Here is a 27,463-nt window from a genome sequence, read left to right as displayed (position 1 = left end):
ATTATATGGTGTCATGGTGCAGCTCTGAGACCGCCTTGTACCCCATTATATGGTGTCATGGTGCAGCTCTAAGACCCGCCATGTACCCCATTATATGGTGTCATGGTGCAGCTCTATGACCCGCCATGTACCCCATTATATGGTGTCATGGTGCAGCTCTATGACCCGCCTTGTACCCCATTATATGGTGTCACGGTGCAGCTCTAAGACCCGCCTTGTACCCCATTATATGGTGTCATGGTGCAGCTCTAAGACCCGCCATGTACCCCATTATATGGTGTCATGGTGCAGCTCTAAGACCCGCCTTGTACCCCATTATATGGTGTCATGGTGTAGCTCTAAGATTCGCCTTGTACCCCATTATATGGTGTCATGTTGCAGCTCTAAGACCCGCCTTGTACCCCATTATATGGTGTCATGGTGCAGCTCTAAGACCCGCCTTGTACCCCATTATATGGTGTCATGGTGCAGCTCTAAGACCCGCCTTGTACCCCATTATATGGTGTCATGGTGCAGCTCTAAGACCCGCCTTGTACCCCATTATATGGTGTCATGGTGCAGCTCTAAGACCCGCCTTGTACCCCATTATATGGTGTCATGGTGCAGCTCTGAGACCCGCCTTGTACCCCATTATATGGTGTCATGGTGCAGTTCTAAGACTCGCCTTGTACCCCATTATATGGTGTCATGGTGCAGCTCTATGACCTGTCTTGTACCCCATTATATGGTGTCATGGTGCAGCTCTGAGACCGCCTTGTACCCCAATATATGGTGTCATGGTGCAGCTCTAAGACCCGCCTTGTACCCCATTATATGGTGTCATGGTGCAGCTCTAAGACCCGCCTTGTACCCCATTATATGGTGTCATGGTGCAGCTCTAAGACCCGCCTTGTACCCCATTATATGGTGTTATGGTGCAGCTCTATGACCCGCCTTGTACCCCATTATATGGTGTCATGGTGCAGCTCTATGACCCGCCTTGTACCCCATTATATGGTGTCATGGTGCAGCTCTGAGACCGCCTTATACCCCATTATATGGTGTCATGGTGCAGCTCTATGACCTGCCTTGTACCCCATTATATGGTGTCATGGTGCAGCTCTATGACCTGCCTTATACCCCATTATATGGTGTCATGGTGCAGCTCTATGACCTGCCTTGTACCCCATTATATGGTGTCATGCTGCAGCTCTATGACCCGCCTTGTACCCCATTATATGGTGTCATGGTGCAGCTCTATGACCCGCCTTGTACCCCATTATATGGTGTCATGGTGCAGCTCTAAGACCCGCCTTGTACCCCATTATATGGTGTTATGGTGCAGCTCTATGACCTGCCTTGTACCCCATTATATGGTGTTATGGTGCAGCTCTATGACCCGCCTTGTACCCCATTATATGGTGTCATGCTGCAGCTCTATGACCCGCCTTGTACCCCATTATATGGTGTCATGGTGCAGCTCTATGACCCGCCTTGTACCCCATTATATGGTGTCATGGTGCAGCTCTGAGACCCGTCTTGTACCCCATTATATGGTGTCATGGTGCAGCTCTAAGACCCGCCTTGTACCCCATTATATGGTGTCATGGTGCAGCTCTAAGACCCGCCTTGTACCCCATTATATGGTGTCATGGTGCAGCTCTGAGACCCGCCTTGTACCCCATTATATGGTGTCATGGTGAAGCTCTATGACCTGCCTTGTACCCCATTATATGGTGTCATGGTGCAGCTCTATGACCCGCCTTGTACCCCATTATATGGTGTCATGGTGCAGCTCTGAGACCGCCTTGTACCCCATTATATGGTGTCATGGTGCAGCTCTAAGACCCGCCATGTACCCCATTATATGGTGTCATGGTGCAGCTCTATGACCCGCCATGTACCCCATTATATGGTGTCATGGTGCAGCTCTAAGACCCGCCTTGTACCCCATTATATGGTGTCATGGTGCAGCTCTAAGACCCGCCATGTACCCCATTATATGGTGTCATGGTGCAGCTCTAAGACCCGCCTTGTACCCCATTATATGGTGTCATGGTGTAGCTCTAAGACCCGCCTTGTACCCCATTATATGGTGTCATGGTGCAGCTCTAAGACCTGCCTTGTACCCCATTATATGGTGTCTTGGTGCAGCTCTAAGACCCACCATGTACCCCATTGTATGGTGTCATGGTGCAGCTCTAAGACCCGCCATGTACCCCATTATATGGTGTCATGGTGCAGCTCTAAGACCCGCCTTGTTCCCCATTATATGGTGTCATGGTGCAGCTCTAAGACCCGCCTTGTACCCCATTATATGGTGTCATGGTGCAGCTCTATGACCCGCCTTGTACCCCATTATATGGTGTCATGGTGCAGCTCTAAGACTCGCCTTGTACCCCATTATATGGTGTCATGGTGTAGCTCTAAGACCCGCCTTGTACCCCATTATATGGTGTCATGGTGCAGCTCTATGACCCGCCTTGTACCCCATTATATGGTGTCATGGTGCAGCTATAAGACCCGCCTTGTACCCCATTATATGGTGTCATGGTGCAGCTCTATGAACCGCCTTGTACCCCATTATATGGTGTCATGGTGCAGCTCTAAGACCCGCCTTGTACCCCATTATATGGTGTCATGGTGCAGCTCTATGACCCGCCTTGTACCCCATTATATGGTGTCATGGTGCAGCTCTGAGACCGCCTTGTACCTCATTATATGGTGTCATGGTGTAGCTCTAAGACCCGCCTTGTACCCCATTTTATGGTGTCATGGTGCAGCTCTAAGACCCGCCTCCTACCCTATTATATGGTGTCATGGTGCAGCACTAAGACCCGCCTTGTACCCCATTATATGGTGTCATGGTGCAGCACTAAGACCTGCCTTGTACCTCATTATATGGTGTCATGGTACAGCTCTAAGACCCGCCTTGTACCCCATTATAAGGTGTCATGGTGCAGCTCTAAGACTCGCCTTGTACCCCATTATATGGTGTCATGGTGCAGCTCTAAGACCCTCCTTGTACCCTATTATATGGTGTCATGGTGCAGCTCTGAGACCCGCCTTGTACCCCATTATATGGTGTCATGGTGCAGCTCTAAGACCCGCCATGTACCCCATTATATGTTGTCATGGTGTAGCTCTAAGACCCGCCTTGTACCCCATTATATGGTGTCATGGTGCAGCTCTAAGACCCGCCATGTACCCCATTATATGGTGTCATGGTGCAGCTCTAAGACCCGCCTTGTACCCCATTATATGGTGTCATGGTGTAGCTCTAAGACCCGCCTTGTACCCCATTATATGGTGTCATGGTGCAGCTCTAAGACCTGCCTTGTACCCCATTATATGGTGTCTTGGTGCAGCTCTAAGACCCACCATGTACCCCATTATATGGTGTCATGGTGCAGCTCTAAGACCCGCCATGTACCCCATTATATGGTGTCATGGTGCAGCTCTAAGACCCGCCTTGTACCCCATTATATGGTGTCATGGTGCAGCTCTAAGACCTGCCTTGTACCCCATTATATGGTGTCTTGGTGCAGCTCTAAGACCCACCATGTACCCCATTATATGGTGTCATGGTGCAGCTCTAAGACCCGCCATGTACCCCATTATATGGTGTCATGGTGCAGCTCTAAGACCCGCCTTGTACCCCATTATATGGTGTCATGGTGCAGCTCTATGACCCGCCTTGTACCCCATTATATGGTGTCATGGTGCAGCTCTAAGACCCGCCTTGTACCCCATTATATGGTGTCATGGTGCAGCTCTATGACCCGCCTTGTACCCCATTATATGGTGTCATGGTGCAGCTCTAAGACCCGCCTTGTACCCCATTATATGGTGTCATGGTGCAGCTCTATGACCCGCCTTGTACCCCATTATATGGTGTCATGGTGCAGCTCTGAGACCGCCTTGTACCTCATTATATGGTGTCATGGTGTAGCTCTAAGACCCGCCTTGTACCCCATTTTATGGTGTCATGGTGCAGCTGTAAGACCCGCCTTGTACCCCATTATATGGTGTCATGGTGCAGCACTAAGACCCGCCTTGTACCCCATTATATGGTGTCATGGTGCAGCACTAAGACCTGCCTTGTACCCCATTATATGGTGTCATGGTACAGCTCTAAGACCCGCCTTGTACCCCATTATATGGTGTCATGGTGCAGCTCTAAGACTCGCCTTGTACCCCATTATATGGTGTCATGGTGCAGCTCTATGACCCGCCTTGTACCCCATTATATGGTGTCATGGTGCAGCTCTAAGACCCGCCTTGTACCCCATTATATGGTGTCATGGTGCAGCTCTATGACCCGCCTTGTACCCCATTATATGGTGTCATGGTGCAGCTCTGAGACCGCCTTGTACCTCATTATATGGTGTCATGGTGTAGCTCTAAGACCCGCCTTGTACCCCATTTTATGGTGTCATGGTGCAGCTGTAAGACCCGCCTTGTACCCCATTATATGGTGTCATGGTGCAGCACTAAGACCCGCCTTGTACCCCATTATATGGTGTCATGGTGCAGCACTAAGACCTGCCTTGTACCCCATTATATGGTGTCATGGTACAGCTCTAAGACCCGCCTTGTACCCCATTATATGGTGTCATGGTGCAGCTCTAAGACTCGCCTTGTACCCCATTATATGGTGTCATGGTGTAGCTCTAAGACCCTCCTTGTACCCTATTATATGGTGTCATGGTGCAGCTCTGAGACCCGCCTTGTACCCCATTATATGGTGTCATGGTGCAGCTCTGAGACCCGCCTTGTACCCCATTATATGGTGTCATGGTGTAGCTCTAAGACCCTCCTTGTACCCTATTATATGGTGTCATGGTGCAGCTCTGAGACCCGCCTTGTACCCCATTATATGGTGTCATGGTGCAGCTCTGAGACCCGCCATGTACCCCATTATATGGTGTCATGGTGCAGCATTGCCTGTCCTGCTCTGTGGGAAAGCTGACAGAACACTGACGGGGAAGTAATTCCAGGACAGATATAAAAGACATAAATGCAGCTCTGTATTCATGAGTATATGTAATCCCCTTTATAAACAGAAGAGGGAGGGGCTGGACTGGGAGCCAATAAAATGTGCTGCATGCATATATGTTAAAAAGACGCATTCTGATAGGAGGAGACAACAGAGTGAGTAGAGAGATGACCTCCCTTCTGCTTCTCCTTCACTGTCCAATCAGCAGACTGGAGGAGGAGCAGAATCTGGTGCAGCTGTGCATGGGAGCCAATCAGCTTCTTACTTCAGCTTGTTCCTAAAAGCTTTCACAAAAAAAACCTGGTTCTATGTGGAGCCGAACCAGATTTTGAGCTCTCTAGGTTTAAACCCCCCCCCCCCCCCCCATTGTGTAACTTGAGCTACATTGTTAGTGTATCTTCTATTGCATCCGAAGATATCCGAGACATTCATTTCTGATACTTAGAGATTTCATTGGCTGCTCGTTGGTAACATTTTATCGGACAGGTCCACTTACGTTGTCTTCAGATAGTTTGTCGATCGTCACCTTGGCCTCCAGCAGATGATTATTGAGCGCGATCACCTCGTGACCCAGAGCTCTCTTCTCCTCTTCATAATGTTGTCCCTGGAAATACACAGCTGGGGTTAGTTGTACAGCGAATGGTTTGTCCCTCGGCTGCAATCGAGGTAAAATGAGGCAATCATTAACGGTGATGGAAGGAAATCTGCGTTCATTCTAGACTGGGAAACTGACTTACACTGAAAGCCTGGAACCCCAGAAGAGGGAGAAACTCGAGGGAGAGGCTCTCCTAGGAGCTCTGAACTCTCCACATGCTCATAATGACTTCCTATATATGTTCCCCCCCTCCATCATGCTTCCTCTACCCCTACTCAGATCCTACAGCCCCCTCCACCAAGCCCACAATGACTTCCATACCCCCACTCAGATCCAAGAGCCCCCTCCACCAAGCCCACAATGACTTCCATACCCCCACTCAGATCCAAGAGCCCCCTCCACATGCCCACAATGACTTCCATACCCCCACTCAGATCCTACAGCCCCCTCCACCAAGCCCGCAATGATTTCCATACCCCAACTCAGATCCAAGAGCCCCCTCCACAGGCCCACAATGACATCCATACCCCCACTCAGATCCAAGAGCCCCCTCCACAGGCCCACAATGACTTCCATACCCCCACTCAGATCCAAGAGCCCCCTCCACCAAGCCCACAATGACTTCAATACCCCCACTCAGATCCAAGAGCCCCCTCCACATGCCCACAATGACTTCCATACCCCCACTCAGATCCTACAGCCCCCTCCACCAAGCCCACAATGACTTCCATACCCCCACTCAGATCCAAGAGCCCCCTCCACCAAGCCCACAATGACTTCCATACTCCCACTCAGATCCAAGAGCCCCCTCCACCAAGTCCACAATGACTTCCATACCCTCACTCAGATCCTACAGCCCCCTCCACCAAGTCCACAATGACTTCCATACCCTCACTCAGATCCAAGAGCCCCCTCTATCATACCCCCACTCAGATCCAAGAGCCCCATCCACATGCCCACAATGACTTCCATACCCCCACTCAGATCCAAGAGCCCCCTCCACCAAGCCCACAATGACTTCCATACCCCCACTCAGATCCAAGAGCCCCCTCCACATGCCCACAATGACTTCCATACCCCCACTCAGATCCTACAGCCCCCTCCACCAAGCCCGCAATGACTTCCATACCCCAACTCAGATCCAAGAGCCCCCTCCACAGGCCCACAATGACATCCATACCCCCACTCAGATCCAAGAGCCCCCTCCACAGGCCCACAATGACTTCCATACCCCCACTCAGATCCAAGAGCCCCCTCCACCAAGCCCACAATGACTTCCATACCCCCACTCAGATCCAAGAGCCCCCTCCACATGCCCACAATGACTTCCATACCCCCACTCAGATCCTACAGCCCCCTCCACCAAGCCCGCAATGACTTCCATACCCCAACTCAGATCCAAGAGCCCCCTCCACAGGCCCACAATGACATCCATACCCCCACTCAGATCCAAGAGCCCCCTCCACAGGCCCACAATGACTTCCATACCCCCACTCAGATCCAAGAGCCCCCTCCACCAAGCCCACAATGACTTCCATACCCCCACTCAGATCCAAGAGCCCCCTCCACATGCCCACAATGACTTCCATACCCCCACTCAGATCCTACAGCCCCCTCCACCAAGCCCACAATGACTTCCATACCCCCACTCAGATCCAAGAGCCCCCTCCACCAAGCCCACAATGACTTCCATACTCCCACTCAGATCCAAGAGCCCCCTCCACCAAGTCCACAATGACTTCCATACCCTCACTCAGATCCAAGAGCCCCCTCTATCATACCCCCACTCAGATCCAAGAGCCCCATCCACATGCCCACAATGACTTCCATACCCCCACTCAGATCCAAAAGCCCCCTCCACCAAGCCCACAATGACTTCCATACCCCCACTCAGATCCAAGAGCCCCCTCCACCAAGCCCACAATGACTTCCATACTCCCACTCAGATCCAAGAGCCCCCTCCACAGGCCCACAATGACTTCCATACCCCCACTCAGATCCTACAGCCCCCTCCACCAAGTCCACAATGACTTCCATACCCTCACTCAGATCCAAGAGCCCCCTCTATCATACCCCCACTCAGATCCAAGAGCCCCCTCCACCAAGCCCACAATGACTTCCATACCCTCACTCAGATCCAAGAGCCCCCTCTATCATACCCCCACTCAGATCCAAGAGCCCCCTCCACATACCCACAATGACTTCCATACCCCCACTCAGATCCAAGAGCCCCCTCCACTAAGCCCACGACTTCCATACCCTCACTCAGATCCAAGAGCCCCCTCTATCATACCCCCACTCAGATCCAAGAGCCACCTTCACATGCCCACAATGACTTCCATACCCCGCTCAGATCCAAGAGCCCCCTCCACCAAGCCTGCAATGACTTCCATACCCCCACTCAGATCCTACAGCCCCCTCCACCAAGCCCACAATGACTTCCATACCCCCACTCAGATCCTACAGCCCCCTCCACCAAGCCCACAATGACTTCCATACCCCCACTCAGATCCAAGAGCCCCCTCCACATGCCCACAATGACTTCCATACCCCCACTCAGATCCAAGAGCCCCCTCCACCAAGCCCACAATGACTTCCATATCCCCACTCAGATCCAAGAGCCCCCTCCACCAAGCCCACAATGACTTCCATACCCCCACTCAGATCCAAGAGCCCCCCCCCCCACCAAGCCCACAATGACTTCCATACCCCCACTCAGATCCAAGAGCCCCCTCCACCAAGCCCACAATGACTTCCATACCCCCACTCAGATCCAAGAGCCCCCTCCACCAAGCCCACAATGACTTCCATACCCCCACTCAGATCCAAGAGCCCCCTCCACATGCCCACAATGACTTCCATACCCCCACTCAGATCCTACAGTCCCCTCCACCAAGCCCACAATGACTTCCATACCCCACTCAGATCCAAGAGCCCCCTCCACATGCCCACAATGACTTCCATACCCCCACTCAGATCCAAGAGCCCCCTCCACCAAGCCCACAATGACTTCCATACCCCCACTTAGATCCAAGAGCCCCCTCTATCATACCCCCACTCAGATCCAAGAGCCGCCTTCACATGCCCACAATGACTTCCATACCCCCACTCAGATCCAAGAGCCCACTCAAAATGCCCACAATGACTTCCATACCCCCACTCAGATCCTATAGTCTCCTCCACATGCCCACAATGACTTCCATACCCCCACTCAGATCCAAGAGCCCCCCTCCACCAAGCCCACAATGACTTCCATACCCCAACTCAGATCCAAGAGCCCCCCTCCACCAACCAAGCCCACAATGACTTCCATACCCCCACTCAGATCCTATAGTCCCCTCCACATGCCCACAATGACTTCCATACCCCCACTCAGATCCAAGAGCCCCCCTCCACCAAGCCCACAATGACTTCCATACCCCAACTCAGATCCAAGAGCCCCCCTCCACCAACCAAGCCCACAATGACTTCCATACCCCCACTGAGATCCAAGAGCACCTGCCTCCACCATGCCCACAATGATGTCCTGAACAACCCCCCCGAATTAGACCTGAAGGGGCCCGCTCCTCTATGCCCACAATAACGGTTCTATACATAGTCCCCCCTCAGACCCTAAAGCCCGCTCCACCATGGCCAAAATTACTTTCATACCCCCACTCAGATCCAAGAGCCCCCACCACCATGCCCACAATGATGTCCTATACATACCCCCCCCCTTTGGACCTGAAGGGGCCCCCTCCTCCATGCCCACAACAACATTCCTATAAATAGCTCCCCCCCAACCAGATCCTAAAGCTCCCTCCACCATAGCTGCAATGACTTCCATACCCCCCTCAGATCAGAGAGCTCCCTCCACCATTGGCACTGCTGGAACAGTTAAAGGGCCAACATTTATAAACCTATTACAAGACAATTTTATGGTGCAGTTTATTGAGGCCCCCACTAGAAATGATGCTCTGTTGGACCTGGTAATCTCAAACCATGCAGAGCTTATTAATAATGTTCATATAAAAGAACATCAGGGTAGCAGTGACCATAATATGATTTCATTTAATGTTAGCTGTAAGCAAAAAACGCATACAGGAAATACAAAAACACTTAACTTTAAGAGAGCAAATTTTTCCAAGGATGAGGGCTGCTCTCCAGGATTTAGACTGGGAGGGAATATTGGAATATTGGCATCGATGAGCACAGAACAGAAATGGGAAATGTTCAAAAAGACTTTATGCAAACTCACTGCAAAGTATATTCCCATGGGTAATAAGTTTAAAAGGCTAAAAATAAAATCTATGTGGCTCACGGCCAAAGTTAAAAAAGCTATAGATAAAAAGAAAAGAGCTTTTAAAAAATATAAAAATGAGGGAACACTATCATCATTTAATTGTTACAAAGAATATAACAGAATATGTAAAAAGGAAATCAAGGACGCAAAAATCCAAAATGAACGACAGATTACAAAAGATAGTAGGACAAACCCCAAAAATTCTTCAATTATATTAATAGTAAAGAGGTCAGGTCTGAGCATGTAGGCCCTTTACACAATAATCAGGAGTGGGTGACTGGGGACAAAGAGAAGGCAAATTTATTAAATACTTTCTTCAGCTCTGTATATACAAAGGAGCATGGGGGAGGAGCTCATGACCATAATGGGGGTGGTAGTGACACAACCCCAAATGATCCACAATGGCTCAGAAGTGATATGGTCCAGAAATATTTAGACAGAATAAAGTGCCTGGACCAGCTGGCATCCACCCACGCATCCTAAAAGAATTGAGCGCTGTAATTTCTAAGTCTTTGTTTCTAATTTTTAGGGACTCGTTAAGGACTGGAATAGAACCACTGGATTGGCATAGGGCCAATGTGGTGCCTATATTTAAAAAGGGATCAAAGTCTTTGCCAAGTAACTATAGACCTGTTAGTGTAACTTCTATAGTCGGGAAGATACTGGAGAGTTTAATAAAAGACCACATAGAGGAGTTCTTGCTGGAAAAAAATATTTTAAGCAACAGACAGCATGGATTCGTGAAAGACAGAAGTTATGATGAGGTAAGTAAAACCTTGGACAGAGGGGGGGCTGTGGATTTGGTATACTTGGATAGAGGGGTGGCTGTGGACATGGTATACTTGGACAGAGGGGTGGCTGTGGACGTGGTATACTTGGATAGAAGGGGGGCTGTGGATGTGGTATACTTGGACAGAGGGGGGGGGCTGTGGATGTGGTATACTTGGATAGAGGGGGGGCTGTGGATGTGGTATACTTGGACAGAGGGGGGGGGGGGCTGTGGATGTGGTATACTTGGACAGAGGGGTAGCTGTGGACATGGTATACTTGGACAGAGGAGTGGCAGTGGACGTGGTATACTTGGACAGAGGGGTGGCGGGGGACGTGGTATTCTTGGACAGAGGGATGGCTGTGGACATGGTATTCTTGGACAGAGGGATGGCTGTGGACGTGGTATACTTGGACAAAGGGGTGGCTGTGGACGTGGTATACTTGGACAGAGGGGGGGCTGTGGACGTGGTATACTTGGACAGAGGGGTGGCTGTGGACGTGGTATTCTTGGACAGAGGGAGGGCTGTGGACGTGGTATACTTGGACAGAGGGGTGGCGGGGGACGTGGTATTCTTGGACAGAGGGATGGCTGTGGACGTGGTATACTTGGACAGAGGGGGGGCTGTGGACGTGGTATACTTGGACAGAGAGGGGGCTGTGGACGTGGTATACTTGGATAGAGGGGTGGCTGTGGACGTGGTATACTTGGACAGAGGGGGGGCTGTGGACGTGGTATACTTGGACAGAGAGGGGGCTGTGGACGTGGTATACTTGGATAGAGGGGTGGCTGTGGACGTGGTATACTTGGACAGAGGGGGGGCTGTGGACGTGGTATACTTGGACAGAGGGGGGGCTGTGGACGTGGTATACTTGGACAGAGGGGTGGCTGTGGACGTGGTATACTTGGACAGAGGGGTGGCTGTGGATGTGATATATTTGGATTTTGCAAAAGCGTTTGACACAGCTCCCACACATGGATAATATGTAAGGTAAAGTCTACTGGCTTGGAAAGATCGGTTTGTAATTGGATAGAAAATTGGCTAAAAGATAGAATTCAGAGAGTAGTGGTTAATGATTCTTACTCTGAATGGTGTAAGGTTATCAGTGGTGTACCCCAAGGTTCAGTGTTGGGACCCTTACTTTTTAATATCTTTGTAAATGATATCGGGTCTGGGATTAAAAGTACCATTTCAGTCTTTGCAGATGACACCGAGCTTTGCAGTGGAATAACTTCCTTACAGGATGTCTCCAACTTACAAGATGACCTCAATGCACTGTTTCATTGGGCAACTATGGGGCAAATGAGGTTTAATGTTGTTAAATGTAAAGTTATGGACTTGAGGGCTAAGAATATGCATGAATCATACATACTAGGTGGAGTAGATCTGGGGGAATCCATAGTGGAGAAGGATCTGGGGGAATCCATAGCGGAAGAAGGATCTAGCAGAATCCATAGTGGAGAAGGATCTGGGGGAATCCATAGCAGAGAAGGATCTGGGAGATTCCATAGCGGAGAAGGATCTGGGGGAATCCATGGTGGAGAAGGATCTGGGGGGAGTCCATAGCTGAGAAGGATCTGGGGGAATCCATAACGGAGAAGGATCTGGGGGAATCCATGGTGGAGAAGGATCTGGGGGAATCCATAGCAGAGAAGGATCTGGGGGAATCCATAGCAGAGAAGGATCTGGGGGAATCCATAGCGGAGAAGGATCTGGGGGAATCCATGGTGGAGAAGGATCTGGGGGGAGTCCATAGCTGAGAAGGATCTGGGGGAATCCATAGCGGAGAAGGATTTGGGGGAATCCATGGTGGAGAAGGATCTGGGGGAATCCATAGCAGAGAAGGATCTGGGGGAATCCATAGCAGAGAAGGATCTGGGGGAATCCATAGCGGAGAAGGATCTGGGGGAATCCATGGTGGAGAAGGATCTGGGGGGAGTCCATAGCTGAGAAGGATCTGGGGGAATCCATAGCGGAGAAGGATCTGGGGGAATCCATGGTGGAGAAGGATCTGGGGGAATCCGTAGCGGAGAAGGATTTGGGGGAATCCATAGGGGAGAAGGATCTGGGTGTTCTGGTAGATCATAAGCTTAATATTAGCATGCAATGCCAAGCTGCGGTTTCCAAAGCAAGCAAAGTCCTTTCTTGTATTAACAGAGACATGGACTCCAGAGAGAGAGAGAGAGAGACATCATCTGTACAAATCATTAGTAAGACCTCATCTGGAATATGAAGTTCAGTTTTGGGCTCCAGTTCTCAGAAAGGATATTGGGGAACTGGAGAAAGTGCAGAGAAGGGCAACCAAACTGATAAGAGGCATGGAGGAGCTCAGCTATGAGTAGAGATTAGAGGAACTGAATGTATTCTCTTTTGAGAAGAGGAGATTAAGGGGGGATATGATCACCATGTATAAATACATAAGGGGGGATATGATCACCATGTATAAATACATAAGGGGGAATATGATCTCCATGTATAAATACATAAGGGGGGATATGATCTCCATGTATAAATACATAAGGGGGGTATGATCTCCATGTATAAATACATAAGGGGGATATGATCTCCATGTATAAATACATAAGGGGGGATATGATCTCCATGTATAAATACATAAGGGGGGATATGATCTCCATGTATAAATACATAAGGGGGTATGATCTCCATGTATAAATACATAAGGGGGGTATGATCTCCATGTATAAATACATAAGGGGGGGGGATATGATCTCCATGTATAAATACATAAGGGGGGGTATGATCTCCATGTATAAATACATAAGGGGGGATATGATCTCCATGTATAAATACATAAGGGGGGATATGATCTCCATGTATAAATACATAAGGGGGGGGGATATGATCTCCATGTATAAATACATAAGGGGGGTATGATCTCCATGTATAAATACATAAGGGGGGATATGATCTCCATGTATAAATACATAAGGGGGGATATGATCTCCATGTATAAATACATAAGGGGGGTATGATCTCCATGTATAAATACATAAGGGGGGTATGATCTCCATGTATAAATACATAAGGGTGGATATGATCTCCATGTATAAATACATAAGGGGGGGGGATATGATCTCCATGTATAAATACATAAGGGGGGGATATGATCTCCATGTATAAATACATAAGGGGGGATATGATCTCCATGTATAAATACTTAAGGGGGATATGATCACCATGTATAAGGTCAACACAGAGGACAAGGGGGCTTTCTTTACATCTAGAGGAATAGAGATTTCATCTCCAAATACGGAAAGGTTTCTTCACAGTAAGAGCTGTGAAAATGTGGAATAGACTCCCTCCAGAGGTGATTCTGGCCAGCTCACTAGATTGCTTTAAAAAAAAAAGGCCTGGATTATTTCCTAGAAGTACATAATATAAGTGGGTACTAAAATTTTTTTAGGTAACGTTGACCCAGGGAATATCCGATTGCCTCTCGGGGGGATCAGGAAGGAATTTGTTTCCCCTGCTGTAGTAAATCGGATCATGCTTTGCTGGGGTTTTTTCCGCCTTCCTCTGGATCAACTGTGGGTATAGGATTGTGTATATGGGATTGTATGGTTGGGTTTTCAATACTGTTTTTTTTTTTTTTTTGGTTGAACCCGATGTCTTTTTTCAACCTGACTAACTATGTAACCATCCCAACAATGACATTCTATACATAACACCCCCCCCCCCCCTTCCCCTTCAGATTCTAAAGGCGGAAGTGTTAAATAATTTCTTTTCTTCAGTCTTCACAAAGGAATCGGGGGGCTACACGAACCCAGCTTGTAAGGCCGAACTAAATAATACACCTCAGAAAGTGCCGCCATGGCTAACAGAAGATAGACTTAGAGCTAAACTAGAGAAACTTAACATAAATAAATCCCCGGGACCGGATGGCTTGCACCCGAGGGTTCTTAAAGAGCTCAGCCAGGTGATTGCCAGACCATTATTCTTGATCTTTAAGGATAGTTTACAGACGGGTATGGTGCCAGCTGATTGGAAAAAAGCCAACGTGGTACCAATATTTAAAAAGGGGCCGAGATATATCCCGGGTAACTATAGGCCGGTCAGCCTAACATCTGTAGTCTGCAAGATTTTGGAGGGGATGTTAAGGGATCACATACAAGACTTTAGTAATGAAAACAGTATTATAAGTAGTAATCAGCATGGATTCATGAAAAATCGTTTGTGCCAAACCAATCTATTAACCTTCTACGATGAAGTGAGCTGCCACCTAGATAAAGGTAAGCCTGTGGATGTGGTGTATCTGGATAAAGGAAGGTCTGTGGATGTGGTGTATCTGGATAAAGGAAGGTCTGTGGATGTGGTGTATCTGGATAAAGGAAGGCCTGTGGATGTGGTGTATCTGGACTTTGCAAAGGCCTTTGACACCGTTCCCCACAAACGCTTACTGTACAAACTAAGGAAGGTAGGTATGGACCATAAGGTGAGTACCTGGATAGAGAACTGGCTCCAGGGGAGAGTACAGAGGGTGGTGATTAATGGGGAGTACTCGGATTGGGCGGGTGTGGAAAGTGGGGTCCCCCAGGGTTCTGTCCTGGGACCAATCCTGTTTAATTTATTCATAAATGATCTAGAGGAGGGGATATCTAGTACAATCTCAGTATTTGCGGATGATACTAAAGTAAGCATGCCAATATCTTCTATGCAGGATGTGGAAACCTTGCAAGCGGACCTGAACAAAATAACGGGGTGGGGGGAGGGGGGGCAACTACATGGCAGATGAGGTTTAATGTTGAAAAATGTAAAGTAATGCACTTGGGTGCCAGAAACCAGAAAGCAAGCTACTCACTAGGGGGGGACCTCTGGGTGAGTCTAGGATGGAAAAGGACCTGGGGGTACTGGTAGACAACAGGCTTGGCAGTGGCATGCAATGCCAAGCCGCCGCAAGCAAAGCCAACAGAATACTGGGATGTATAAAAAAGGGGATTCACTCCAGAAATAAAGAGATTATTCTCCCACTCTACAAGACTCTGGTCCGGCCACATCTGGAGTATGCTGTCCAGTTCTGGGCACCGGTCCTCAGGAAGGATGTGCTGGAACTGGAGAAAGTCCAGAGAAGGGCAACAAAAATAATTAGGGGAATGGAGGACATCAACTATGAGGAAAGACTACAAGCACTGAACCTATTCTCTCTGGAGAAAAGACGATTGAGGGGGGATATGATATCAATGTACAAATACTGTACTGGTGATCTAAGGAACAAACTATTCAGAGAAAGGAGATACAATAAGACACGTGGCCATTCACTAAAACTAGAGGAAAGGCGGTTTAACCTTAAAGTGCGTAAGGGGTTCTTCACTGTAAGAGCGGTAAGGATGTGGAATTCTCTTCCACAAGCAGTCACATCAGCAGGGAGCATTGATAGTTTCAAAAAACTATTAGATGGGCACCTTAGAGACCACAACATACAGGAGTATACAATGTACAACATACAGGGGGTATACAATGTACAACATACAGGGGTATACAATGTACAACATACAGGGGGTATACAATGTACAACATACAGGGGGTATACAATGTACAACATACAGGGGTATACAATGTACAACATACAGGGGTATACAATGTACAACATACAGGGGGTATACAATGTACAACATACAGGGGTATACAATGTACAACATACAGGGGTATACAATGTACAACATACAGGGGGTATACAATGTACGGTTAAAAGCGGACACACACACACATCATAGGTTGAACTGGATGGACTGATGTCTTTTTTCAACCTCACTAAATATGTAACTATGTAACTATGTAACTATGTAATGCCCCTGAGAATGCAGCCTATCCAATCACTAGAGAGCGATGACATCACTGAGAATGCAGCCTATCCAATCACTAGAGAGCGATGACATCACTGAGAATGCAGCCTATCCAATCACTAGAGAGCAGTGACATCAGTGAGAATGCAGCCTATCCAATCACTAGAGAGAGGTGACATCACTGAGAATGCAGCCTATCCAATCACTAGAGAGCGGTGACATCACTGAGAATGCAGCCTTTCCATTCACTAGAGAGCGGTGACATCACTGAGAATGCAGCCTATCCAATCACTAGAGAGCGATGACATCACTGAGAATGCAGCCTATCCAATCACTAGAGAGCGATGACATCACTGAGAATGCAGCCTATCCAATCACTAGAGAGCGATGACATCACTGAGAATGCAGCCTATCCAATCACTAGAGAGCGGTGACATCACTGAGAATGCAGCCTTTCCATTCACTAGAGAGCGATGACATCACTGAGAATGCAGCCTATCCAATCACTAGAGAGAGGTGACATCACTGAGAATGCAGCCTATCCAATCACTAGAGAGCGGTGACATCACTGAGAATGCAGCCTATCCATTCACTAGAGAGCGATGACATCACTGAGAATGCAGCCTATCCAATCACTAGAGAGAGGTGACATCACTGAGAATGCAGCCTATCCAATCACTAGAGAGCGGTGACATCACTGAGAATGCAGCCTATCCAATCACTAGAGAGAGGTGACATCACTGAGAATGCAGCCTATCCAATCACTAGAGAGCGGTGACATCACTGAGAATGCAGCCTATCCAATCACTAGAGAGCGGTGACATCACGGAAAAAAAACATAAAATTTGAGCGACGCCTGAACCCGATTCCCCACCTGGAAACATTGCCTGCAATTGATCTGCGTTTTATGTTGCCATTTGCTGCGCTCGCTCTGCAGTACGCGGTGTACATTGTATAGATAGTGAGTTTAATGAGAAGAATCAGGAGATTGTGCGAGGACGAGCAGAGCAGCCGAGAGGAGGAATGGAGTTCAGGCAGGAATTATGGGGATCAGTAGAGGTGCGGAGTGCCGCCTTATCACTTTGTCTGCATTATTTGTGAACCCGAGGAATCCCAATCCGTGTATTATGGGAGGAGTTAGGAGTTTATCTCTATGGAAGCCGCCATGTTTGCTGATTACATATCAGAAAACGTGATTTTCTATGTTGGTTGAATTGGATGGACTTGTGTCTTTTTTCAACCAGACTAACTATGTAACTATATACAGTGAGGGGGAAAAGTATGTGACCCCCTGCTGATTTTGTACGTTTGCCCACTGACAAAGAAATGATCAGTCTATAATTTTATTGGTCGGTTTATTTTACCAGTGAGAGACGGAATAACAACAAAATAGTGAAATAAGTATTTGATCCCCGATCAATCAGCAGATTTCTGTCTCCCAGGTGTCTTCTATACAGGTAATGAGCTGAGATTAGGAGGATTCTCTTATAGGGAGTGCTCCTAATCTCAGCTTGTTACCTGTATAGAAGACACCTGTCCACAGAATCAACCAATCAGATTCCAATCTCTCCACCATGGCCAAGACCAAAGAGCTGTCCAAGGATGTCAGGGAGAAGATTGGAGACCTACACAAGGCTGGAATGGCTACAAGACCATCGCCAAGCAGCTTGGTGAGAGGTGACAACAGTTGGTTGGAAGAAACAGAAAATAACTGTCAGTCTCCCTCAGTCTGGGGCTCCATGGAAGATCTCACCTCGTGGAGTTCAATGATGATGGAGAACGGTGAGGAATCAGCCCAGAACTACACAGGAGAATCTTCTCAATGATCTCAGCTGGGACCATCGTCACCAAGAAAACAATTGGTAACACACTACCCCATGGAGGACTGAAATCCTGCAGCCCCCGCAAGGCCCCCCTGCTCAGGAAATCACATGGTACAGCCCGTCTGATGTCTGCTAATGAACATCTGAATGATTCAGAGGAGAACTGGGTGAAAGAGTTGTGATCAGAGGAGACCAAAATCCAGCCCCTGGCATCAACTCAACTCACCGTGATTGGAGGAGGAGGAATTCTGCCTATGACCCCAAGAACACCATCCCCCACCCCCCCATCAAATGTCCCAGGAGGCTGCAGGACCAGTCTGATCTCATACATGCTCAGTAGGAAGCTAGCTGTGATTCTTTACGAAGTCACAGTTGGCTCCCATATCCAAAATGGCGGCATCAGACACCCACAGTGGTAAAAAAGAACCATCTGCAGGAGGACGGTGCTGGCACTGGTAAGTACCTTATTATGTCAGAAGTGACGGAATTTGTAGGTGCTGAATTTTCGGATGATTTTAGGGCCTTCACAGCTTTTATTGAGTAGAATGGTTTGACCTCTTCATGACTGCGCTATAGCCGAATGATGGCTACATTGTGGTCGCACATTGCTGGGAGGGCATCATATGATGTCCTCTCTTCTCACGCATCCCCAGGCATCTGTGAGTGCGGAATAATTCGGACACAGCTGATCACAGATCGGGGTAAAAAGCCAATCACAGATCGGGATAAAGGGCCAATCACAGCTGATCACAGATTGGGGTAAAGAGCCAATCACAGCTGATGCCAGATTGGGGTAAAGAGCCAATCACAGCTGATCACAGATTGGGGTAAAGAGCCAATCACAGCTGATGCCAGATTGGGGTAAAGAGCCAATCACAGCTGATCACAGAGTACAAAGGATTTGCTGGTTATCGGCATTCCTCTCCTCACACTGACAGCGCATGAGAAAAGGAGAGCCGATAACTGGCAAATCCACACAGGGGACGTTTACACTTATAATCAACATAATAATAATCAGTGCCACCAATCAGTGCTGCCTATCAGTGCCTGTCAGTTCAGTCTATCAGTGCCCATCAGTGCTGCCAATCAGTGCCCACTGGTGCAGCCTCATCAGTGAAGGAAAAAAAATATAAAATATTTACAATATTTTATAACAGAAACTAAGAAAACTTATTTTTTTATCTGTTCAGCAAAAAAAAAAAAAATAAAAAAAACCCCAGCGGTGAATAAATACCACCAAAAAAAAGCTCCATCTGTCTGAAAAAAAAAAAATGTTATATGGGTACAGTGTAGCATGACTGCGCAATTGTCATTCAAAGTGTGACAGCACTGAAATCTGAAAATTAGCTTGGGCAGGAAAGGGGGGGGGAGTGTCCGGTAGGCAAGGGATTAAGGACTACCCTTACCATTTAATGTTCTAAAATCCTATTTTCATGTAACAGATACAGCCTCTCAGCTCCAGTGATCAGAGCCTCTCAGCTCCAGTGATCACAGCAATCACAGCCTTTCAGCTCCAGCGATCACAGCCTCTCAGCTCCAGTGATCAGAGCCTCTCAGCTCCAGTGATCACAGCAATCACAGCCTTTCAGCTCCAGCGATCACAGCCTCTCAGCTCCGGTGATCACAGCCACACAATCACAGCCAGTGATCACAGCAATCACTGCCTCTCAGTTCCAGCGATCACAGCCTCTCAGCTCCAGTGATCACAGCAATCGCAGCCTTTCAGCTCCAGTGATCACAGCAATCACAGTCTCTCAGCTCCAGCGATCACAGCCTCTCAGCTCCAGCAATCACAGCCTCTCAGCTCCAACGATCACAGCCTTTTCAGCTCCAGTGATCAGAGCCTCTCAGCTCCAGTGATCACAGCAATCACAGCCTTCCAGCGATCACAGCCTCTCAGCTCCAGCGATCACAGCCTCTCAGCTCCAGCGATCACAGCCTCTCAGCTCCAGAACCGCATTTGTAAACAAACCTATGTGTCATGCCTCCAGCATAAGGAATTAATTAATTCTATTGGAACTTGTAATACCAATCTTGTCCACAAGATGCCACTGTGACATAGACTGTTATACATCACTTTATGGTACTTCCTGTACTCTATTGCTGGATATTAGTTCCACCCCTCTCTGAGAGATTCTCCATTTTAAGATTTACCTCAGGAAGGAGCAGACAGCATCTGAGGTTCCTGTGGGAAGATTCCTGAACCCCCCTTTGAAGCATCGCTGGTATGCTCAGAACTGTCAGTTATATACTCAATGCATATGTTTGTTAATGTTTGTACACTGATTGTATGCCTTTATCTGTTTATTTGCAGTTTCACCTCTCTCTATTCACAATCCTATTCGCATATCCATTCTGACTTGTAACCTGTTCATGTGACCACTATTCTATCTCTGGAATAAAGCCTTAAGTTATAAAAGGACTGGTTATTGCAGGATTAAAGGTTTAGCTGTATGTTGAGCTGCACACGCCTGGGGCATACCTGTAGTGAGAACAGAACACTATGTGATGACAAATTCATATTTCTCACAGTGATCACATGGTCATAAGTATTGCTGATTGGTCCCAGAGCTGTCATGTGACATTGGAGTCTGATCCCCGGACGCACACAGGGGTGCTAGGCATTATGTTTGCTCCCAGTCAGTGACCCCCGGCATTTCCTTAGTCACATGACATCAGAAGTATGTTTCACCAGGGACATCCCTGAACCCCAACACAGCGATATTCCTCCGTTCTCCATTAGTCCTGCAGGGGGCGCCAAAGCCCCGGCCTCACGCTACAACCGGATACAAACCTAACATTAAATCCAGAATGCTAAAATGTATCTAAAGCCAAAACTTCACAAAAATTCTGACCGGTTTTCTCTTTTCCAAAATGAAAATAAAAAGTTCCCGGCATTGGCTGCACTTTCATTTGACCCATAAATCTCCCTCAGGCCTGCATGGTCCCCTCCAGAGCCTGCGCAGCGCGTAGAACACCCGCCATTCATCAGCCTTTATAAAAAGACCTGAAATCCTCCAGGATGATTGAACGCTTTTTTTTTTTTCCTGCCGAAAGCTCTGCCAATCTTGCTCTAAAATTAGCCGCTTTTCCCGGAATGCCGCGCATTAATTCACCGCCGAGCCGCAGAGGATCCTCTGACTTGATTTTGTCAGAATTGACTTCTCCTGGCCAGCTCAGCGCAGAGGGCGCCCCCAATCCCCCACTGGTTATTAATGGGATCGGCGTGGAGACATTTGTATGAGCGTACCTGGAAATTAGCATCAGACCTAATGACCCGCCTGAAATACGCCGCCGCAAGTCTCAGCCAGAATTTCTGTGAAATCGTTCCATTTCTACCTATCGCAGGCTGGGGGGAGACCCGGAACCCCCACCATCCCCCCACCCAGAAATACAGAAGAGGGGCTTATTGTACCATCAAAAATAAGACACCCCCAACCCCCGCCCTGGACCGCAACCACCACAGAAATAAAATCTTATGGTGTGTGGAGTGATTGAACGCTGAGAGGAATGAATGCAGCGCTCTGTTCATGAATGAATCATTCAGCTAATAGAAGTACATACTCATTATCTGCTTCCAGCCACCCCCTACATAGCGCCATTCATTGGGGGAGGGGAGGGACAGGACGGGGAGCCAATCAGATGTGCTGCATGCATATACACTATATTGTCAAAAGTATTGGGACGCCGGCCTTTACACACACAGGAACTTTAATGGCATCCCAGTCTTAGTCCGTAGGGTTCAATATTTATTGGCCCACCCTTTGCAGCTATAACAGCTTCAACTCTTCTGGGAAGGCTGTCCACAAGGTTTAGGAGTGTCTATGGGAATGTTTCACCATTCTTCCAGAAGCACATTTGTGAGGTCAGGCACTGATGTTGGATGAGAAGGTCTGGCTCTCACTCTCTGCTCTAATTCATCCCAAAGGTGTTCTATGGGGTTGAGGTCAGGACTCTGTGCAGGTCAGTCAAGTTCCTCCACCCCATACATGCTTTGTGCACTGGTCCAAATAATTTTGGACTTCATTCATCTGATCGCTCTTCAGAACATTCTGGAGAATATACAAATTCCATCATAAAAACAGAGGCAGCAGACTTTGTGAAAATGAATTTATTTTCGTACATCACGGGACACAGAGACATAATCATAACATATGGGTTATATAGCCACCTATAGGTGAAGGACACTGGCAACCAATCAGAATTGATGACCCCTCCCACTCAGGAAGTATCTCAGTTTTTTCGCCAGTGTCTAAAGTTGAAGGTCGCTGTGGAGAGGAGCTCCACATGTTGTTATGTTTCAAAGAAGAAGAAAGAAGATTATACTATCATACCCCAAGCAAAGATTACTGGATCTAAGGAGTTAGATATCAGATCCATCTAAAACAGTCAATAGACTAAAAAGATGGTACCCGAGCCTCGGGAAGCAGATACAAGGTTTTGCCTGTAATGTTGTCCTTTTTTGGCGCTGGACCCTTGGAATACCAAACCCCAAAGGCGCTTATATAGGGGACCCAGTCCTTGAAGGTCTCTAAGACAATGCTCGCCGTGAGGAGTGAAGATTGGATTCTTGCTTATATCAGTTTTCTGCGGCAGGACTGGTGAGTCCCTTTTAAATATTTACACAGCAAACAAAAACCTGAACGGGGCCGGTGCAGGCGCATTCTGGGAGAAGAGGACACGGAAGAGGATGCAGAAGAGGATCGCGCCGGCTTCAGCTGCCCACATCCGAGATGGCAACGCTGGAGAAGAAATTTTAAAGGTGAGTATTTCTTCTTGCAGGTAAGTGCGAACCGGGACAGATCAGAGGCTATCCATTGTGGAATGTACTAACCCTGACTGTCCCGTGGGTATTTTCATTGAAAATAATTTTTGTGGCCGGAAATCTGCTTTAAGAGGGTAAAAAAATGCAAAATTGTAAATATTTTATGCACTGTTCCCTTTAATAATATTACAGAGACTTGTGCCAAGTGTATTTCTGCTTGTAATTACATTGTAGCAGGTTTATGCAATGTATGATTAAAGCATATTGTTACACTGCTTCTTACCCTGTGCTGATTATCTGAAAAGTATCAGCTGTGACAAACAAGATTCACCCTAAACTGCTCTCTCCCCCATTTGTTTATTGGTTAGCCCTGGAACATAAGCGTTCGCATGGTCGCCTCTTCTGGATCGCGTGCCATGTGTCTATGTGTTAGGTGAATGCACTTTATGTTAGCAGCCATATCTGGCTATTAACCAACTAAGCACATATATTATCGGGAGAATTCTAGATGAAATTAGCCCAGAGCATGATTAAAGGGCCAGATTTCAGCGTTATCGATGTTTTTCAGGAACTGATCGCTTCCCATTAGTTGGTTCAGATTTTCGTCTGGGAAATATTGCGTTTGCTTCCACCAGTGAAGCCGCCGTTGTGTCTTTGGGACTTAAATTTGGAGTTGGCAGTTTTGCAAAAACAGCCTTTTGAACCCCTGGGGCAGGTTCCCCTGGTTCTTTTGGCAAGAAAACTGGTCTTTTTGATTGCGATAACTTCAGCTAGAAGGGTATCGGAACTAGCAGCTCTTTCTTGTAAAGAGCCATTCTTGATATTTTATCAAAATAGGGTGATTTTACGTCCTCACCCAGGTTTTTTGCCCAAGGTGGCGTCCGCCTTTCATTTGAATCAGGACATTATACTACCTTCCTTTTTTCCAGATCCTCACTCAGAGGAGGAAAAGTTATATCATTCTCTTGATGTAATGCATGCACTTAAATTTTATTTACAGGAAACGGCTCAGATTCGTAAGACCGAGAGCTTGTTTGTGCTGCCAGAAGGCCCCAGAAAGGGGTTGGCAGCATCTAAATCTATGATTTCCTGTTCGATTTGCCAGGTTATTACCCAGGCGTATGGTTTAGAAGGGAATGTTCCACCTTTTTCTATAAAGGCAAATTCTACCAGAGGAGCAGGTGCCTCTTGGGCACATCGCCATCAAGCCTTCATGGCTCAGACCTGGTCGACGGTGCATGCGTTCACACGTTTCTACAGAGTGGATGTTGGGACCTCGGAGGAGTCGGCTTTTGGCCGCAGTGTAGGTTTGTATCGGTTTCGGGGGAAGGAGACATTTCTTTCTCCATAATGAAGCCGATGATTCCTCCTCACACGCGCTTCGCCGTCTCTCATTCTAAATGATGGATTGCCGGGTGAAATGGAACGTCAATTGTAGTAAATTATTCAAAGTCGGCATCCAATATTCATTGTGTGAGAGATAATTGCTGCCGCCGTCACAGCCACATAATCCGGAGACACCGGGCGTGGAGTATAACGGTCAGTTATTAGGGCTCAACCCGTCACCCCGACTTCAGAGATGACTCCGGGATCACAGCTTTCATTTACATCCATTCCTCAATAAACATAGAGAATATAATTCCACCAAACAACTTTACAAACCCAGATATGACCTTGTGAAGGTAGCAGTGACATCACAGCCTGTGCAGAGAAAAGGGCTGTGGAAGAGCCCAGCAGGCTCCACCCACTACAGGAAGAGGCGGCGACAAGACCAGTCCCCCTGCACAAGGAGAAAGAGAAAAGCTGTGGGAGGAGCCCAGTATTCTCCACCCACTACAGGAAACTACAGGAGGGGGCAGAGACAAGACCAGTCCCACAGAGAGCAGCAGTGAGCGGTCTTTGTTATAGGAAGTCTCAAACTGGATTACTGCACAGATCTGGAAGAAGATTCTAGAAGACGACACATGACCGATGGATTTTCTATCCCAGAGTTCAGGGTTAAAGTAACGGTGATAATGCTGGTACCTGGCAGTCTCTGGCTTTCTATTTGTTCCAGAATGGTGACAGCCAGGCAACCAGCATTTCAAGAGGAAGAATATCAGCAAAAGCGACTTCATTCATCTCCATTACCACAGGTTTCTGTTTAGGGGAATTCAGGATCTTCACAGAGTATCTAAAGTCCAGACTTCGATTTCAGTGTGTAACATAGGAATGCTCCAAGGTGAATGGGGCTGAAAACTCAGCCAGGTGCAGAAAATGTCCTTCCTGCTGAGTCACAGAGCGTCATTCAGAGCCTGCAAGGATTGTTGGCTTTGTGTTAGTAAACTTCTGACTCCACCTCCTCCCATCCCATCCCATCCTACCCCACCTACTCCCATCCCACCTCCTCCCATCCCATTCCAACTCATCCCATCCTATCCCACCTCCTCCCATCCCACCTACTCCCATCCCACCTCCTCCCATCCCACCTCATCCCATCCCATCCTATCCCACCTCATCTCATCCCACCTACTCCCATCCCACCTCATCCCATCCCACCTCCTCCCATCCCATCTCATCCCATCCCATGCTATCCCACCTCATCTCATCCCACCTCCTCCCATCCCATCCTATCCCACCTACTCCTATCCCACCTACTCCCATTCCACCTCATCTCATCCCATCCTATCCCACCTCATCTCATCCCACCTACTCCCATCCCACCTCATCCCATCCCATCCCACCTCCTCCCATCCCATGCTATCCCACCTCATCCCATCCCACCTACTCCCATCCCATCTCATCCCATCCCATGCTATCCCACCTACTCCCATCCCATCCCACCCTACCTCCTCCCATCCCATCCTATCCCACCTCATCCCACCCTACCTCCTCCCATCCCATCCTATCCCACCTCCTCCCATCCCACCTCATCCCATCCAATCCTATCCCACCTCATCCCATCCCATCCAATCCCACCTCCTCCCATCCCACCTACTCCCCATCCCACCTCATCCCATCCCACCTACCCCCTGGTGGGTGATGAGGGCTCACCGAAACGTGGCGTCTAAGCACCAGCTGGATTTCACCAGAGCTCCTGATGGTGGAGGTTTTGAATGAGAGGGGGCAAGGAAGCTTCAGTATGGAAACCGGAGACTAGAGTGTAGGCAAGATCAAGCAAAGGGTCCCAACAGGCTGCAAGCAGAGAAAAGTCAGACAGTCCAGGTCAGCAACAAGTAACCAGAAGACAAGGCAGGAGGTGAGAGAGGGGGTCGGGGTGGTCCAGGTCAGCAACAATGATAATCAGGCTTCAGTATGGCAGCCGCCAGCGTCCTAACAAGCAGGAACCTGGAACGGGAAGCAGTGTCACTAATGAGTTAGGCCCAGCTGTGAGCGTCGGAGTCTCTCCATATGGCAGATCAGAGTCAGTCCTCATAGACTCTGCAGATAAACAAACTGGCGATAATTCTGTTTTTATCTGGCACATGCGGTACCGGTGCCACAACCAGCGCAGGCCATGCTATTCCCTTTATGACTGTAGCACAGGAAGTCGGCTTCATTCCTGGGCACCACATATATGGTTCCTGTGTTTGTGGTGGAATCGCACTCAATCGCCGTTTATGGAGTTCCCATGATTAATTCTTGGTATTATGGGCTGTGTGGGGGTGGAGTTCCCCTTTATGGAGTTCCCATCATTCATTCTTGGTATTATGGGCTGTGTGGGGGCGGAGTTCCCCTTTATGGAGTTCCCATCATTCATTCTTGGTATTATGGGCTGTGTTGGGGTGGAGTTCCCCTTTATGGCATCTATGGGGCATCAGTGTGAAGATGGAGAAGGCGGCACCCCATTGGCTTGGCGCGGCACAAGAGCGAGCGTTTGACTGACAGACGCCGGGAATGGCCGTGTAATTAGATTTGCTCTATTTAGAACAATTCATCATCTGGCTGACAGTTGTAGCGGAATGGAGCTTCAGGCCACATTAAACTCATAGAGAGGAGGCTGCGCCCCCCACAGATCGCGTCTGCAGACCGTCGCAGGATTCTAAGGTCCCGGAAAAACACAAATCTCGATTTTAGAGGATTTAAACTGGGATCAGTCATCATATTGGGGGACTTCAATTATCCCGACATTGACTGGGATGAGGGGACTGCACACTCACAGAAGGCCCGTCTATTCACGGGAAACCTTACAGGATAATTACATGTCACAGTTGGTGGATTCCCCTACCAGAGAAAATGCAGTCCTGGATCTATTGCTCACTAATGACCCAGACATAATCTCGGAGGTAGGAGTCCAGGACAACCTGGGCTCTAGCGATCACAGGATGATCACATTTAGTGTAAATAACAATATAACAAGGCAAGTGGGGAACATAAGAACCCTAAACTTCAGAAGGGCAAACTTTCCAAAATTGTGCTCAATGATGGAAAGGGTTAACTGGGACCAAACCCTGGGATCCCTGACCACAG

General features: G+C 48.2%; 1 protein-coding gene across 5 annotated transcripts in view; it reads right to left on the bottom strand.

The window, feature by feature from the left end:
- The window catches only part of BEGAIN (brain enriched guanylate kinase associated), a 254,749-nt gene that overhangs the window by 24,992 nt on the left and 202,294 nt on the right, over window positions 1–27,463 (bottom strand). For all 5 annotated transcript variants that reach the window (XM_082242704.1, XM_082242707.1, XM_082242705.1 and 2 more), the window contains one exon: window positions 5,475–5,582. In XM_082242704.1, coding sequence (XP_082098830.1) covers window positions 5,475–5,582 — 108 coding nt within the window. The remainder of the gene's footprint in view (window positions 1–5,474; window positions 5,583–27,463) is intronic.

Source organism: Pelophylax lessonae, assembly GCF_965119305.1.
Source record: "Pelophylax lessonae genome assembly, chromosome: 13".
NCBI classification, from domain to species: domain Eukaryota; kingdom Metazoa; phylum Chordata; class Amphibia; order Anura; family Ranidae; genus Pelophylax; species Pelophylax lessonae.
Note: the sequence above shows the minus strand (reverse complement) of the source record. Positions and strands in the feature narration are given on the sequence as shown.